The sequence below is a fragment of the Chenopodium quinoa genome, unplaced genomic scaffold (genome assembly GCF_001683475.1).
Source record: "Chenopodium quinoa cultivar QQ74 unplaced genomic scaffold, ASM168347v1, whole genome shotgun sequence".
NCBI lineage: Eukaryota > Viridiplantae > Streptophyta > Magnoliopsida > Caryophyllales > Amaranthaceae > Chenopodium > Chenopodium quinoa.
In genome coordinates, this window is record NW_018744662.1 from 2652868 (window position 1) to 2670985 (window position 18118).

The 18118-nt window shown below is 39.2% G+C and overlaps 1 protein-coding gene across 1 annotated transcript; it reads left to right on the plus strand.

The window, feature by feature from the left end:
• Positions 1-289: 289 nt before the first annotated feature.
• On the plus strand, positions 290-16845 carry LOC110702041 (AP-5 complex subunit beta-1-like). Its single transcript, XM_021879680.1, has 3 exons — positions 290-1889; positions 14234-14673; positions 15078-16845. The coding sequence occupies exons 1-3, from the start codon at positions 429-431 to the stop codon at positions 16543-16545; spliced, it is 3369 nt and encodes a 1122-aa protein (XP_021735372.1). The 5' UTR covers positions 290-428; the 3' UTR covers positions 16546-16845.
• Positions 16846-18118: the final 1273 nt, after the last annotated feature.

Genomic DNA, 18118 nt, shown 5'->3' on the forward strand with positions numbered 1-18118 from the left:
CTTATCTTACGCATGTATGGGTCGGGTATAAAGCGGGTTTGGGGTGGGGCGGGGCGGGGAGGGGCGGGTACGGGGTGGGTCAGGCGGGGCGGGGCGGGTCTAGGCGGGGCGGGTCTAGGCGGGGCGGGTATTACATAAAAACCATCCCCGCCCCATCACCCATGGCGGGTATGGATTTTAGACCCATCCCCGCCCCGCGACCCGCCAAAACTAGACCCATCCCCGCCCCATTGGGGCGGGGATGGGGCGGGTCTCCTATTAGACCCGCCCCACTGACATCCCTAATCACACATTCACACCGGATAATAATCTTTGTCATCTCCCAAACACTGTAAGAACCAGCTCAGTCTACGAAGCTCAAAACCACCACTTTCATGGCGGATTCAGCTCTTCAATAGTCAATATCATCTTCCATCAATCCACCTTCAATGGAGAAGCTCCCTTCGAAGAAAACCCATCTCACAGTTCAAGAATGGGAGTCTCTCATCGACGACTTTCACCATGGAAATTCTCATCGATGGTCTTCTTCAATCTCCTCACTTTCTCTCCTCGATTTTTCTCTCTCTTCTCTTCTCAAGAAGGATTTCCCTCTTTCCCTCAAACTCCATCTTCTCATCTTCCTCGACGAATTCGCCGATCAAATTTTTGTTTCTGATGATGAAGAACAAGTTCTTTCGAGATTGATTGATGCCCTTAAAGTTGTAATTCAATCCCCAATTGATGGGGTTTCGATCAATTACTCGCTCAAGGAGCAGATGCTTGTTTCTGTTACTTCGATTGTGATGAGAATTTGTTCAATTAGGGTTAGGGTTTTTATGACTCAAATTGAGGTGTTGGTTGCGATTCTATTGACGATTATTAATCGGCCGAATCATGGGGTTGATCGGCAAACGAGGGCAATTGCTTGTGAATGTTTGAGGGAATTGGAGAGAGAATTTCCGTGTTTGTTGGCAGAAATTGTGGGGCATTTATGGGGGCTTTGTCAGAATGAACGAACTCATGCTTCTCAGAGTTATCTTTTATTGCTTTTAGAGGTAATTCATGACATTGTTGTTTGTAAATTGAATGTTGCTTCGATTTTTCGTACTGCTGTTCCTTTAGTTCCTTTTAATGTTCCGCAATGGGTGACTGCCTATAATGGGGAGGATAATGTGGAGGGTATGCATTTTGGGGTTGAATTGTCGGGTTCGAATGAGAAGGAGTTGAAGCGGGTGATGTCGTTTTTGTTGGAGAATTCCCAGGTTTTGACTTGTTGTGGGATGGTGGAGTTCATGTCTATGGTGATGCCATTGGCAGTTGGTTTGGAGCTTCATAATTCTTTGTTGAAGGTTCAGTTCACTGGGTTGCTTTATAACTATGATCCCTTGCTTTGGCATGTTGTTTTGATGCTTTGTAAACGGTTTTTGGATGCGTTTGATGGGGACGAGGCTGAGATATGTAAGCGGCTGGTGTTGATTGCCAAGGTCGGACAGCAGCCTTTGGTGTTTCGGTTACTGGTTCTTCATTGGTTGTTAGGTTTTGTCGAGTTGGTGTCTGAAAAAGATGTTGGGAAAAGGAAGTTAGTTGTTGGGATGAGCTCACATTTCTACCCGAATGTATATGATGCACTTGCATTGAAGTCATTGAAGCTGGATTTGATTGCATTTTGCTCTGTCATCATTGATTCATCTGTGAGCCAGGATGAGTTTTCAGGGAAATATGTGATGAAGTACTTTGAGGACGGTCTAGTCTGTGTATCAGGATTTAAATGGCTGCCACCTTGGAGCACGGAGACAGCAGTTGCTTTCAGGACCTTGCAAAAATTCTTGATTGGTGGATCAACTCATTCCAATGCTAATCCATCTACCAGCAAAGATATCATGGAGTCTGCAATCTTCTGTGGTATACAGGTACATGCTCAATTTAGTGTCATTTACTCTTCCTTGTTTTGTTAGCTGAATACTGTATCAATATTTCAATATTTTGGAAGTAATCATCGTATTAGAATTAGAGAACTCTTCGATTAAAAAAAAAATGGTAGTGCTTGTAATTCAATAATTTGAGGGGACCTCCAGTCCACGCAGGTGATAAGAAAGCATGCAAAATGCATGGCATGATTGTCATGGTTAGGTTAAGAATAATTTACTGGTCCAGTGTCCAGATGCTTGTGTTTTAGGCGGTCATTTTTGTTATATTGAACTTTTACTCCGTATACCATCTTATATTCAAATATTTAATTCATACAAAATAGCATGCATCTTATGTTTGAAGAATGCCACCTTTCAACAAATGAACAATTCACTCTATGACTAATAGAGTGAATCATGTCAACATACTGCTAATGATCTCTATTATATTATATAAGCCAATTCTTGAGGAGTTTGTTGTCCACCTATAATACCTAAAACACCCTTAGTTCTAATATAACGAGCTGCCATACATGTTTTTTGAAATGTGAGGCACTCATCTTGTGCATAGAGATCTAGTACTAATTAAACTGTGTTTCCAAACCCTTCTTATAGAATGATTTCCATATTGACTATCTTCAAGGGGTCTGTGGTGACATTGTGACAATAGTGGAAATCTCAAGAAATTGGTGCAATCTTAGTGACATCTTTTGTTTGTTCTCTTTTTTTTTTAATTATGTCTTCACGTATCATATGGTCCAGTATGCTAGCTTCTCCAATATTTACTTTTTATACTAGCTTTTATTGGATTCTATCCTTTCTTGGTGGATTTCTTGAACTTCATTAAGGTTTTATCCAAAGTGAATGGTTGATTATGTTGACTCCTCATATATAAGGCAGACATGTGTAGAAGTTAAATTAATAAGGTTATGGCTTTGTGGGTGGATAGATAAATACGGAAATCATGTTGTATCAAGGGCTTTTAAATATTGGGATTTGGATACAAAAAAAATAGCTAGGCTGTGCTAGTTTGAGGGATCTAGGAGATAACCCTTGGAGCATAATCAGTCTTCTGGTGCTGAATTGAAGAGTCTTTAGATGCAAACTAATGAGAAAGATGGAGGTGTAGGAGCTGTATGTGAGCAAAGATTTACACTTTGTTTGGATTGAGAAAACTGGATGGAAATGAAGAGAAGAGAAAAGAAGGGATCCATCCTCCATTGTTTGGAAACATTTGGTAGGAGGGAAGGGAAGGGAAAGGAAACAGAAGGTTTCATTTTCCCTCCCTTTTTAATCCTTCCAATGTTGGAAAGATTTGGAGGGAAAATGTAACCTTATTTTCTCCCTCCTCTTTCTTCTCCTTCCCTCCCTTCCCTTTCCCTTCCACTTTGCTTTTCCAAACAAATGGTTAGAGTTAGTATCATAGAAATATTAACATGTAGCAATTTTAGGAGTTATTTGGATTTTGGAATTCTATGCTGGCCATGTGCAATGTTCGCATAGTGCCATTCGCCCATTCTTTACTTATTAAGTGGTGGAGGGAGAGGAATGCAGATTTGACCCCTTTGTATTTTCATTGGTTGTTCAATAAGTGCCTGTGGGGGTTCAACTAAAATTGCATACTGTATGTTAATTTTCTTTATAAGAACCTTATTCAACATCCATACTTGGTTTAAGGTGTAAGATGCTCTAGTGGTCTAGTTGCTTGGAAGAGAAAGTTAAAGGACAAGCGGATTGCAGAATTCTGGAAGGTAGTTCAGTTGACTGTAGGAAGGAGGAAATTGGTGATATTTTAGGTGAAATTCCTACTCCTATTGAGCATTTGAATTTTGGAAGTAATATATTAAAGTATTTTGTATAGTTGGACTGTTGGAGTCACGTGCTTCAGCATAAGCATTTACCATCCTTTCGTCATGTTGCAAGTGATAATTCATGTTATTTATAAATCAGGTATTTGTGAATTGTTTATAGAAATTTTTTGTTTGGGTGGGTATACAGGCTTGTAAGCTTTAAGTTTATTGGAGGCATGTTACTCTATGTTTCTATTGGGCTTTAGTGCTTCACAGTTGACACGTCCTTGGTGTCCCTTCTAGTTTAGATCTTTATTATTTATCTCAAAATAGGGAACAAAAAAGTAAAAGAAAGAAAGTAAAAAAAAAAAAAAAAAAAAGGCATAGGCCCATGTACAGACACTACTACATTGTCACACACAAGTAGAGCTGTCAAAAGTTGACCCGACCTGAAACCAATCTTAGACTCAAGTTGACCCGAGTATGTGAGACCCGAACTCGAATATGAACTAACCTGGAGATGACCCGACCCAAATGTAACCCGTCAACCTGAATCGAACCCGACTTGAATTGAAATTGACCCAAACTCGTTTTAACCCGAATTTAACCCGACTTGTTACTAACCTAACCTGAATTCAACCCGAGCGGTTCCTAACCCGACCCGAATTTAACCCAACATGTTACGAACCCGATCCGAAATCAACCCAACTTGTTATTGACCTAACTCAAATTCAACCCGACTTGTTATTGACCCGACCCGAATTTTACCAAACCTATTCTTAACCCGACCTACAAATTCAATTTGATCTGTTACTAACCCGACTCGAAATCAACACGACTTGTTATTGACTCGACCGAAATTAAACCCAAATTGTTCCCAACCCGTTTCAAATCACCTTTAATGCAATTTAGACTACCTTATTGTTGTTGATCAAAGCATTTTGTCTTGGGAGACCAAGTCGGTGCAAGCCAGCAAAAGGAAGGAGTAACATCCTCAAATTTAAGGGTTAAATATAGTATATATTTGTTGTATGGTCAAAGGAGATAATTATCTTCCTAAATTATAAACTATAGTTCCCTTGTATATTGCCATATATATTATAGTCAAAGGAAATAATTAGCTTGATAAAAATAATAATTATTTATTTATAGTTAGTTGAACTCGAATATGACCTGACTTGGAAATGACCCCACGTGATTGTAACCTACAAATTATTAACTTGAACATAACCCGACTTGACTCCGAGAATGACCCGACTTGGAAATGACCCAACCTGATTATAACCCGCAAATTATTGACTTGAATCGAACCCAACTTGAACCCAAGAATGACCCGACCTAATTATAACTCACAAATTATTGACTTGAACCAACCCAGCTCAAACCCGAAAATGACTCGACCTGATTCTAATCTGCAAATTATTACCTTGTAGTCTTGAACCGAACTCGACTCGAACTCGAGAATTACCCTAACCCGTTTCAACCCGTTTCAACCCGAATTAAACCCGACTTATTGTTCACCCGACCCGAATGTAACCCGACTTGTTATTAACCCGACCCAAACCTGATAGAAAGTATTACCCAACGTGACCCGACTCAAGCATGACCCAACCCAAACCCGACCCGCATAGGTTATGGAATTAATCCAAATTGACCCGACCCACTCTTACCGAACCAAACCCGACCCGTTTACCAGAATTGACAGCTCTACCCGAAACCTCCAAATATTTCAAAAAACGTGGATATTAGCCTTCAATTTTGGAATTTTTTGACTTTTTTTTCACCCGAAAATAAAAATTGCTGAAATGTTTACCATGGTCCCTAATACCCTTCGGAAGTCCAATTGACCGGGTGAAACCATCCAATTTGCTTTTAAACAACCAATTTACCGGTTTACAACTTGCACCGATTTCATTAATTCAAGCCTACCACGAACATTTATGACAACATATAATGATCATATATGGATCCAAATGGCATAATATGATCCCGAGATGTATTCCCTAAAATCTCAATGCTTTTCGACACTGGGCCTCGAAACATTCAACATTTCTCAAAAAGCGTGGATATTAGCCTTCAATGTTGAATTTTTTGACTTTTTTTTCGCCCAGATATAAAAATTGCCAAAATGTTTACCATGGTCCAAAATACCCTCCGGGAGTCCAATTGGATGGGTGGAACCATCCTATTTCCCTTCAAGCGACCAATTTATCGGTTTACAACTTACACCGATTTCATTAATTCAAGCCTACCACGAACATTTTGTAGGGGATTATAGGTACTACGCAGCGGAAATAATCATGAATCATATTCATATAGCACCTAACCAAGGATCTCATGCATAACACATAAAGAGTAAGAATAATACCTTTGAAGCGTGATTCCACTAGTGATCGAGCAAGAACAATAAGGAGAACAAGAACCCCACGTGTGATTCCTCTACTTAATCCACGAGCACGGATTAAACCTCCACTAATGCTAGTTAGTTGTGACTGAACGCTTCAATCAACCTTCAACGGAGATCCGAGTCACGAACACACCACACCACCACCCACGCGCCTCTACACGCGCCGCCCACAAGGGAGAGCCGTACGGACAGGGAGGAGAGAGAGTGAGGGCCGAATAGAGAGAGAGAGAATTAGGGTTTTGGGATGCTTGGTTGCTTGTGTGACAATTTACTGTATGTCAATTGTTCTATTTTGCAACCCTAGGCATGGTTTATATTTATAGATCATATCTAGAAATAAAACCATGTCAAGTCCAAAACCCATTAGACTCTTTTAATTCTCCAAGCCCAAATATCAATGTGGTATGTCATGAACTCATGAGGCCCAATAATGGGCCTCTAACTTGTTTAACCCAATACTCTTATGTGTGACCTTGTAGGATCCATTCTATAAGGCTTTGGGCTATTAAGCTAGCCTAAAGATCAATTGTCATATCTAGCACCAAACATTGACAACCCTATAGAATGAACTTATTATCTCCATAATAGTGATCCTTGATATATCTAGTAATTGCACTTATCGAAGACATAACTCCTTCAATCTCCCACTTGTCTGAGACAAGTGCGCAATATTCAAATTCCTTAAGTTAATGTGTGTCGATTTGATAATATGATTGCATCTCATGTCGTGATTATATTAGTCTACAAATCTTTTCTTGAAAACTGAGTGAGAATTACAAAACAAATGATTACTATATAATCCATTTGAGCACGGCCATGCATTTTTCTGAATTCTCTCTCTTCAAGAGGCCAAGACACATTCCTAATTAAATAGGTAGACTCAATTCAATCTTGTGGCAACCAAGGCTCCCACTCAATTTCTGAAATAACCAGGAAACACCCTTTATAATCTCCAGTTACGGGCAGACGTTTGAGTGTACCACAGCTATAACATCCATTGAATGAAATCAATGTTCCACTCATGTCAAAGGAATCCACTAATATATCCGGAAGTTCTATACTTGAACTTCAAAGTAGGTCTATAGTTCGATCATGCATCATTCATGCATATCCATGTGATTGACTGAGCCTCATTATGCTCCTATAGCCCATGAAACTGCGCTATTCAATCAATCTTACTTGCTAGTCCATTATTAGAAATCATTTATGTCCAATTTAATGATTCTAAACTAGGAACTTCAAATAATATATGGATTTTGATCACCTGTGATCAATCCATAATTATTTTGGACATTTTATTTAATATTGAAAACCATCATTAAATAAGAGAAATAATAAAATTTCTGATTAAACATAATCCTGCAAATGAATGTATTACATATGTAACTTATTTTTCTCCAAAATAAATACAACTTCTAATTACATCATTTGCCTCAATCCAGATTCACTACCATGTTTCTCATGCTTTGGAAGTGGAAGGGGTTTAGTAAGTGGATCAGCAATGTTCTCATCCGTATGAATTTTGCACATCTTGACATCTCCTCTGTCAACGATCTCTCGAATGAGGTAATATTTCCTCTCTACATGTTTGGATTTGAAGTGTGACCTAGGCTCCTTTGACTGAGCAATGGCGCCATTATTATCACAATACAACTCGATTCCCTTTTGAGCACTTTATAATATCCAGCTCAGTTAGGAACTTCTTAATCCAAACTGCTTCCTTAGCTGCTTCAACAGCAACTAAATATTCTAATTCTGTTGTAGAGTCTGCGACAGTGCTTTGCTTCGAACTCTTCCAGCTCACTGCTCCTCCATTCAGACAGAAAATGTATCCAGATTGTGATCTGAAATCATCTCTATTTGTTTGGAAACTCACTTCAGTATAACCTTTGACAACCAACTCATTTTCGCCACCATATACCAGAAACGTTCCTTTAGTCCTTCTCAAGTACTTAAGGATGTTCTTGGCAGCCAGTGTGCTTCTCCTGGATTTGCCTGGATTTGCCTGAAACCTGCTACACATACTCAGAGCATATGCAACATCCGGCCTCGTACATATCATGGCATACATGATTGACCCTATTGCCGAAGCATAAGGTTTATCAACAATACGTCTCATCTGTTCTGGCGTGTTAGGCATTGAGATTTACTGAACGTAATGCCATGAGACATGGGGAGAAATCCTCTCTTAGAGTCTTTCATGGAATACCTATCAAGAACCTTATCAATATAAGTTTCTTAACTTAATCCAATCATCCTTCGAGATCTATCTCGATGTATCTTGATCCCCAATATGTATTCAGCCTCTCCTAAGTCCTTCATGGAAAAACAACTCTTCAACCATTCCTTGACTGCTCAAGCATTGGTATGTCATTTCCCATGAGTAGTATGTCATCTACATACAAGACCAGGAAAACAATGCTGCTCCCACTAGACTTCTTGTATACACAAGGTTCCTCTTCACTTTTGATAAAATCAAACTGTTTGATTGCTTTATCAAAACGAAGATTCCAACTCCTGGATGCTTGCTTCAATCCATAAATGGATTTCTGAAGTTTGCATACCTTACTAGGATTTTCTGGATCCTCAAAACCCTCAGGTTGTGTCATGTACACTTCCTCCGTCAAGAACCCATTCAAGAAGGCGGTTTTGACATCCATCTGCCAAATTTCGTAATCGAAAAATGCAGCAATCGCTAGAAGTATCCGAATGGACTTAAGCATGGCTACTGGGGAAAAGGTCTCATCATAGTCAATACCATGAATCTGTCTGTATCCTTTCGCAACCAGTCTTGCTTTATGGATGTAGGCATTTCCATCCTTGTCTGTTTTAATTTTGTAAACCCATTTGCAACCAATAGGTTTTACCCCATCAGGCAAGTCAACTAGGGTCCACACTTCATTTTCAGACATTGATTCCATTTCGGACTTCATGGCCTCAAGCCATTTATCTGAGTTGGGGCTCGCCAAAGCTTGCTTGTAGGTTGTGGGTTCTTCATTCTCCAATAAGAAGATTTCAGAATCCTCAGTTATCAGAACCTCAACAAACTGTTTGTTTCTGATTCTGGCAGACCTACATGGGGTAGGAGCAACAATAGAAATATTCTCTCCAACTCTTTGAAGATTTTCGCAAGAATTAGGTTCAAGTGGGACGATAGGAGTCTCGCTAGTCGAATTAGCTTGCTCCGACGCATGATTAATCGACTCATGCGCCCTCGCCTCTGATGTGGTGTTATCCACATCCATTTGTTGCTCGTCTCGAATTTCTTCGAGAACCACTTTACTCCCACTTGGCTTTCTAGATAGGAATTCCTTTTCTAGAAAGACACCATCGCGAGCAACAAACACTTTGTTATCTTCGCGATTGTAGAAGTAATACCCTTTTGTTTCTTTTGGATAGCCCACAAAGAAACACTTGTCTGATTTAGGTTGTAGTTTATCACCTTGTAAATGTTTTACATAGGCTTCACAACCCCAAATCTTGAGATAAGACAACTTTGGAACTTTTCCGATCCATATCTCATATGGTGTCTTCTCAACTGCTTTGGACGGGCTTCTGTTTAGTACTCTGGCTGTTTTTAATGCATATCCCCAAAATGATATGTGAAGATCAGTAAAGCTCATCATGGACCTCACCATATCAAGTAAAGTCTTGTTCCTCCTTTCTGACACGCCATTCAACTGTGGCGTTCCTGGAGGAGTTAATTGTGAAATTATTCCACAATTAATCAGATGTTCATCAAATTCTTGGGTTAAATATTCACCACCACGATCTGATCGTAATGCTTTAGTTGTTTTCCCAAGTTGGTTTTGTACCTCATTCTAGAATTCTTTGAACTTTTCAAAGGATTCCGATTTGTTCTTCATTAAGTAGACATAACCATATCTACTTAAATCATCAGTAAAAGTAATGAAGTAGTTAAACCCACCCCTTGCTTTTGAACTCATCAGTCCACACACATCCGTATGTATGAGTCCCAAAAGATCACTAGCTCTTTCACCTATACCCGTGAAGGGTGACTTAGTCATTTTCCCAAGCAAGCATGACTCACAATTTTCAAATGATTCATAATCAAATGAAGAAAGAAGTCCATCCTTATGTAATTTTGGATGCGCTTTTGGTTTATGTGACCAAGCCTACAATGCCATAGGTAAGTTGGGTTTGAACCATCTGTTTTCTGCCTTTTATGATCAATATTGTAGACATGGGTTGTATATTCTAATACATACAAACCATTAATTAATTTGGCGTTGGCATATAACATATTTTCTTTCGAAATAAAACAACACTCGTCTCTTATTTCAAATGAAAATCCTTCATAATCTAAAACAGGAACTGAAATAATGTTTTTAGTTATTGTTGGTACATAATAACAGTTATTAAGCACCAAAATAAGTCCAGAGGGAAGTCTTAAATGATAGCTTCCAATAGCAAGTGCAGCAACTATTGCTCCATTTCCTACTCGAAGCGTTACTTCCCCTTTTGCCAACTTCTTACTTTCTTTCAAGCCCTGTACGTTATTAACGATATGAGCACCACATCCGGTATCAAATACCCAAGTGGAAGATGAAGTAAGATTAATTTCTACAACGAAAACATCAAGTAACTTTTTACCTTCTGTTTTCACTGGTGTATAGTGGGGACACCCTGGTGTATGGCATGGCCAACTACCGCAAAAGAAGCATTCGCTTCCTCTCTTCTTCAGGAACTCTTTAGCATGGTTAAGCAACAAATTAATCAATGTCACCGAAGATCCCTCATCATTATGAGTGAGCTTGACAATGTCAAAACCATCATGGAGTGAGAACAAAATAATATCATGAGCAGTCATCATCGATCGGTTTCCCAAGGACATCCATTTGATTGAACATTTCAATCAATTCCCTTACATGGGCCCTTACTGACTAACCAGGCATGAGTCTTTTAGCCATTATTTTACAATGGACATTGTAAGCCTCATATCTTACACTGTCAGTCCAGGAGGGATCGAGTTAACGACCTCTCTTACATTTTGATCATTTATGCCTCCACTTCCTAGAGCTCCTATGCCACCTCGACAGATGGCACGAAGACATTTGTACAATATGGTTAGCTCATAGTGCCTGAATCTTCTTTTCCAACAAGTTGGAATAGATTCTAAAATGAGCTCTTTGATTTTCTCTCTCTGCAGCTGAAACAATTTCAGCATGCCTTTCAGCTCCATACTTTTGTGTGTATTTGCTCTCAACAGGAATGTATAAACGAGATTCAAGCCCATGGCTTGTGAGAACATTTCTCAACTCCTTTTCCCATTCCCTGAAGTTTCTGAGATTCAACCTTAAGTTAAGTTTCTTTGGTAAAATTGTGTTGTCGTATAAGTTATTCATCTACAAACAAAAACAAAACGAGGCAAAATTTAATAATTATGTTTAATAAACTTTTAAAGTACCATAAGCGATTATAATACTGGTAACTTTAAAACATTCATTCAATTTAATTGATCCCTATTGAATAGAATGATTCCAAGATCCTTTATTTGTGCAATAATTGACCGGACTTTGGCCCTACCATCAACTATTACATTTTCAAGGTGAGTAAACTCTTTACTGATTACAACTCTTTGTAATTCTTGGTTGAATAATTAACCATCACATGTTTAATTATTACCCTTAGCTTCAAGGTTCTAAACTCTTTAGGTAACCTTATTGAGTGTAACCAATCAAAAGTGTAAAATTTGTTTTACCCCCACTCCCCTAAGATATAATATGACACCCTGCTTTGGCATGACCCATCATAAATATCAAAGGTTTCATCGGGTTTTTGATTGGAAAAGCTACCTTAATATTACTGGGACCTAGATTCATTATGTTGTGATTATTTAGTGAACTTTAGCGCATCATCAAACAACATAAATAAAATCTAACATGCATAATCTACTAATACATAAATAAAACATGACATAGTATGGCCCCTTAATCTTAAGAAAACTAATAAAGCAAAAGCTCCCACTTGACCTGACTTGGAAATGACCCGACCTGATTGTAATCTGCAAATTATTGACTTGAACATAACCCAACTTGAATCCGAGAATGACCCGACTTGGAAATGTGTCAACCTTATTATAACCAGCAAATTATTGACTTGAACCGAACCCGAGTTGAATCCTAGAATGACCCGACTTGAAAATGACCCGACCTGATTATAATCCTCAAATTATTGACTTGAACCGAACCCGACTCAAACCCGAGAATGAACTGACTTGATTCTAACCAACAAATTATTGACTTGAACCGAACCCGACTCGAACCCGAGAATTATTCTATCCCGTTTTAACCCGTGAAAACCCGAATTAAACCCGACCTATTGTTCACCCGACTTGTTATTAACTCGACTTAAACCCGATAACAAGTATGACCCGACATGACCCGAATCAAGCATGACCTAACCCAAACTCGACCCACATAGGTTATGGAATTAATCTGAATTGACCCGACCCGAGTTGACCTGACCCACTATTACTCGACCCGTTTACCCGAATTGACAGCTCTACACAAATGGCAGTCAAAGACTGTTTTTTTTTTTTTTTTAATTATTGTGTTTGCTTGTTCATATTTGCACGAGTTTTGCTAAAAGTATTTAATTTGAAACAAATGTAATTGCAAGAAACATTTGTAAGTTTTGTAACTTTATTTTTGGAGGTGACTCTGATTCTGAATTAATTATTACCTCTGTTTTCCGAAGTTCTTCATGCTTTCCGTTTTCATTCTCTCCCCCCCCCCCCCCAAAGTGAAAGTACCCACACAGTTCACCTTTATGGGGTGGGGGGTAAATTTGGGACTTTTAATACTGAATAAGAAAAACGGAGGTAGTATCAATATGAAATAGTATGCATTGAACAGAATCTGTGTATGTGGCTTCAGAGCTAGCTACTCTGTTAAGTTTGTGTATAATATTTCACCAATGACACTCTATATATACCAAATTAATACTTTAATAGAAGACATCAAAAAATGATTTTAAGAGATTCAATGACTTGGAAAGGAAGCATCGATTAGTCAGTATCATCTACTCTCCTCTAGTTGAGATTTAGAAATATTTAATTATTTTTTCTTCTCCTTTATTCCTTGTATGATTACATTATGTTGACTAGCCAATTGTACTTTAAGAAACATAAGTTTTTTCTTCTGTTTTTTACTTTTGTTCATTTCAATACATAGGAAAGGGGTTGTATCATGATTAAGTATAAATTTGAATTCCTAGACTGCAAAGTTTCTTGGAGAAACACAATCAACCAACAAATTGTTATGGCCATTTTGCTAGTAATTATTTGTATTTTCTGTGTGCATGTCTTTCTTTCTTTCTTTTTTTCAGTTTTTTTTTTTTTTCAGAACTCCATAATTTGCTACTTGGCATTTTTCTTTTCTGCAAAGTTGTTTTCATCTAGAAACCTTGAAGGATGGGTCTGGCTCAAGTAATTTACTGCCCATCATAGTTTCATGTTCCTGGCCGTAAGCAAGAACAATAACACTCACCAATGATTAGAACAAATGAAAATTTTATCTATAATATTTGGTATAAGTGATACTTATCCTTTATATGATAGCCATTTTATTGAGTAGCTATCTTATTTGAAATAACGAAACAGCTTAAGGTATCCGTGTTTAATACTCAAAAGTATTTTTAAAGAGCTGCTTGAGTCAAGGGCAAGCTTCTCTCTAGGCTTATATCTGAAATCCACTAGACAAATAGGCATTAAGAGATATAAAACACAAGAAAAAATTTCTCTGTTATAATGAGGAGTGGGTTCTGTCCATCAAATCCATCATTTATATTTATTGTGTGTTTCAGTGTTTTCCCTGATTAATTTAATTTTCCCCCATTTCTCTTCGTCCCTATATTGAGATTTACAGCGGAAAAAGAGGGTTTTTTTTTTTTTTTTTTTTTTTTTGGGCGGGGGGGTGGGAGGGGCGGTAAGAGTAAGGGTTATTCTCACAAGATCTGCCTTGCTTTTCAGTGTTGATACAGTTGTTGTCTCCATCCTCTATGGACAAAACATGGATAGTGAAGCTTTCTACTTTGTAAAGTTTATCTTATGGTTTATAGCCACAAATTTCTATTTTGTTAAGTTTATCTTATGGTTTACAGCCACAATTTTCATTTGTGCATTGCAGACAATGTTGGTGAAGTTGCTATCAGACTTCCAAAAGTTGGTTCCTGTGGTTGTTACTTTGATTGATCGATTATTGAGCTGTAAAAAGCACTGCTACCTTGGGGAGAAGCTGCTTCAGATCATTGATGAGCACCTACTTCCTAAGATTGTCATAAACTATCGATTTTCTTCTTATTTCCTGATTTTTGATAGAATTGGGAAAAATGATTCAGTACCTCCTCAAAGATTGCTGGAGTTGCTTACGAAGTTCACAATTTTTCTTGTTGAGAAGCACGGTCCAGATACTGAAGTGAAATCCTGGTCCCAAGGAAGCAAAGTCCTTGGCATTTGCCGAACAATGCTTTTGCACCACCATAGTTCCCGTTTGTTTATGGGACTCTCTCGACTTCTTGCATTTACAACTCTGTATTTTCCTGATCTGGAGGTTCGTGACAATGCAAGGTACTGTCATGAATCTTATATTGTCATCCCTGTAGTGTCCCACTTTACTTTCTGCACTCCATATCAATAACATATAGATTCTCAGCTTTCTGCTTTCATGTTCTATGATTCTTCAATTCTGGAGATAGTAATTTATATGCATTTCCATACAAAGTTTACAAACTAGGGCATGTGGGATGTAGCCCTCTATATTTTAGGGGGGTATTTTTTATAAACAAAGTTTTCTGAGGAAAAAAAAAATCATTGGGCTTATATTTGGGCCTTCTATGTGCCTTAAATTGTGATTCATTTTTGTTCAGCAGACACAAAATTATGTTTATGTGATAAAGGTTACGGCTTTAGAATCTTCTTCATGCTCTCTTTCACCTTAGGGAATATTAATTTATCTGTTCTGTGATTTGTAGGATTTACCTACGAATGTTGATATGCATACCTGGAAAAAAACTCAAGCATATGCTGAACCTTGGGGATCAATTGGTTGGCATCTCACCATCACCTCATGCAAGTTCTACATTTAATGTTCAATCTCCTCGGTTTTCTGAGGATCTTAAGAAATCCAGAAGTATTTCATCTTACATCCATCTTGAGCGGATGATACCACTGCTTGTGAAGCAATCTTGGTCATTGTCTTTACCAGCTATTGATTATGACGTTGACAAGAATGGCTATGTGGATGGCATCAAGGATAGTGAATCACAGTTGAATGATAAAGATTCCAGTGACTATAAAGCTACCGACTTTTCCCCTGACAATAAAAGATTAGATCAGCCTCAAGAACCTCTACGAGTTATGGATTCCAAAATTTCAGGGACTTTGGATATATTGAGGAAGCATTTTTCATGTATTCCTGATCCCAGGCACATGTCAGGGATCAAGATTAGAATTCCCTGTTCTTTGAGGTTTAGATCTGATCATTTCAACCGCATATGGGGATCAGATTCAACGGGGGAGGTTGCTAATGAATTAGATGCACTGCCTGCAATGTATGGAATAGTTCTCAAGTTCTCGTCCTCTGCTGCTTATGGTTCTATACCATCATATCATATCCCATTTCTTCTTGGTGAATCAACTTTTGTGAGTCCCCGGAAGAAAGAGTCACTGGACATAGTCCCTGCTGGAATCCCCTCTAGTGAAAAGTCAGTCTCTAAGTCACCAGTTACCATTGAATTGGAACCACGAGAACCTGTGCCAGGTCTTGTTGATGTTTCCATTGATGCAAATGCAGAAAATGGTCAGCTTATACATGGCAAGCTTCAGGGGGTCTCAGTTGGAATTGAGGACATGTTTCTCAAGGCTGCTGCCCCATCTGAAATACTGGAAGGTGCAGTTCCTGAATATTACTCCCGCCTTTTTAATGCTTTGTGGGAAGTATGTGGTACCTCTTCCAGTGCTGGCCGGGAGACATTTTCACTTAAAGGCGGGAAGGGATTTGCAGCAATCCATGGAACACAATCTGTCAAACTCCTCGAAGTTCCTTCAATATTTGCAGTTCGTATTGTGGAAAGATATTTAGCTCTCTTTGTTGTTGGTGTGATTGGTGAATCTCTTGTGGAGATTGTGAAGGATGGGGGCTTAATCCAGGATGTTGCGTGGATGGATAAGTCGTCAGATTCTGCTGATGGAAATAACTCAGTTGCAAAGTCTGCTGGTGGTCCACTATATCTCACATACTTGGATAACGAAGATGGTAAGATCAACATTGGTAAGACAAACATGGGATGCTTTCAAGTGTTGATATTTTTACCTCCCCGTTTTCATCTTCTCTTTCGGATGGAAGTATCTGATTTTTCCACACTGGTACGAATTAGAACAGATCACTGGCCTTGTTTAGCCTACATTGATGAATATTTGGAAGCTCTTTTTTCTTCATAGATGGAGCTAGTCTATTCCGCGGCTATATTTTGTAGAGAGGAAATTCATTCTGTTTTCTCTTATTTGCCTTGTGGCGGTTAATTACAATTTTCTGTTCAGATTCTTTTCCCAGATTGTTTTTTAGTTGGGAAAATATTCTTTTTGCATCCGAAATAAAAGATGTACATATTTGAGTCTCTGTCACTCATGTAGTGTTTTTGTATATGAAATTTCGAGTTGTTTCTGGCAGTATACTTCCCCGAGAATATGGAGTTACAGTTGATTCCAAAATTTTGGTATAGATCTGGCTGTTGACTGTAAGCTGCTGGGTTTTTTTTTTTTTTTCGAACTGGCAAATTTTTTTTTTTTTTTTTTTTTTGGTGTTTAGAGAGCCACAAGGGCAGGGGTGAGAATCGATCCCAGGATTTCCTGAAATCGGGAGGGAAACTCTAACCACTTGAGCTATCCCTCACTCTCTTCGAACTGGCAAATTTGATCAAGTGGCAAAACCCTACTGAATATAAATGTGTGATCGGTACAGTCGTATAATCCTCTTGATAGTACTTTTGGGGGGATAGAAAGTCCCTTGTAATAGTCAAGTAGTTTGAAATTTGAAATCCTTCTCGCACTCCAGCTACTACACCCCAACTTTGATTCTCTTCTTCTGAATCTTCACATTACAATTGCATGAAAAAAAAAATGACCTAGAGCAATAAGCAACCAATTATTTTTTCAAAAAAAAAAGAAAAAATTAACATTTGCTACCAGCGAAAACACACCGTATCACATTTGCTACCCGTTGAAAATAAAATTTTATTTTGCTACCACACAAATTCCTAAAATATATATTTCACTACCAAAGACTAAGGCCGTTACTTTTTCCGTTAGCCACCATTCAACCACCTTGCAGCCACCCCTCTACTTCACTGTCACTCGTCCCCTCAACTACCACCCCTCCCCCCTGCCGGCGCCGACGCAAACCCACCCCCACCCCCCTTGCCGGCGCGACCCCACCCCTCCCTTTCCCCTACCTACGCAGCCAACCCCCCTCCCTTTTCCCGTTCTTGCTGCCATTCCCCCCACCCCGAACCAGAAACCACCCCCTTTCCCTTTCCCCCACCGGAAATCGCCCCCCTCCCTATTCCCCCCACCGAAATCGTCCCCCTCCCTTTCCCTTACCCTTTCGTCCATCACTTATCCTAAACCACCAGCCTCAAACCACCCTAAACGAGAGTTTCGATTTCGATTTCGGCGGTTTGGGGCTGGTGGTTTAGGATTTCGAATTCGATTTCGAATTTTAGGGTTTCGATTGGTTGGTGGTTTGAGGCTGGTGGTCGGGGCAACAAGAAGGGGAAGGGGGTTCATTGGCTGCGTAGGGGTGGGGGAAAAGTCGGGGTGCCGCCGATGAACATTTGGTGGAATTTCGCGGCGAAGGTGGCGGTTTAGCAGCAGGAGACCACGAGGTTAGGGGTGGTTGGCAGGAGGGGAAATGGAGGAGGTGGGGTTCGCCGGCATCGGGGAAAAATTTGGGTGCCATCAAGGGGAGGGGGGAGGGTGGCTGACGCCGGGACAGGGGAGATGGGGTGTTTGAGAT

What these genes read in the sequence shown, in the direction of transcription:
- LOC110702041 (XM_021879680.1), top strand. Translation starts at nt 429, where the DNA reads ATGGAGAAGCTCCCTTCGAAGAAAACCCATCTCACAGTTCAAGAATGG. An exon ending in CAATCTTCTGTGGTATACAG is followed by an intron (nt 1,890 to 14,233) that starts GTACATGCTCAA and finishes TGTGCATTGCAG; the next exon opens with ACAATGTTGGTGAAGTTGCT. An exon ending in GAGGTTCGTGACAATGCAAG is followed by an intron (nt 14,674 to 15,077) that starts GTACTGTCATGA and finishes TGTGATTTGTAG; the next exon opens with GATTTACCTACGAATGTTGA.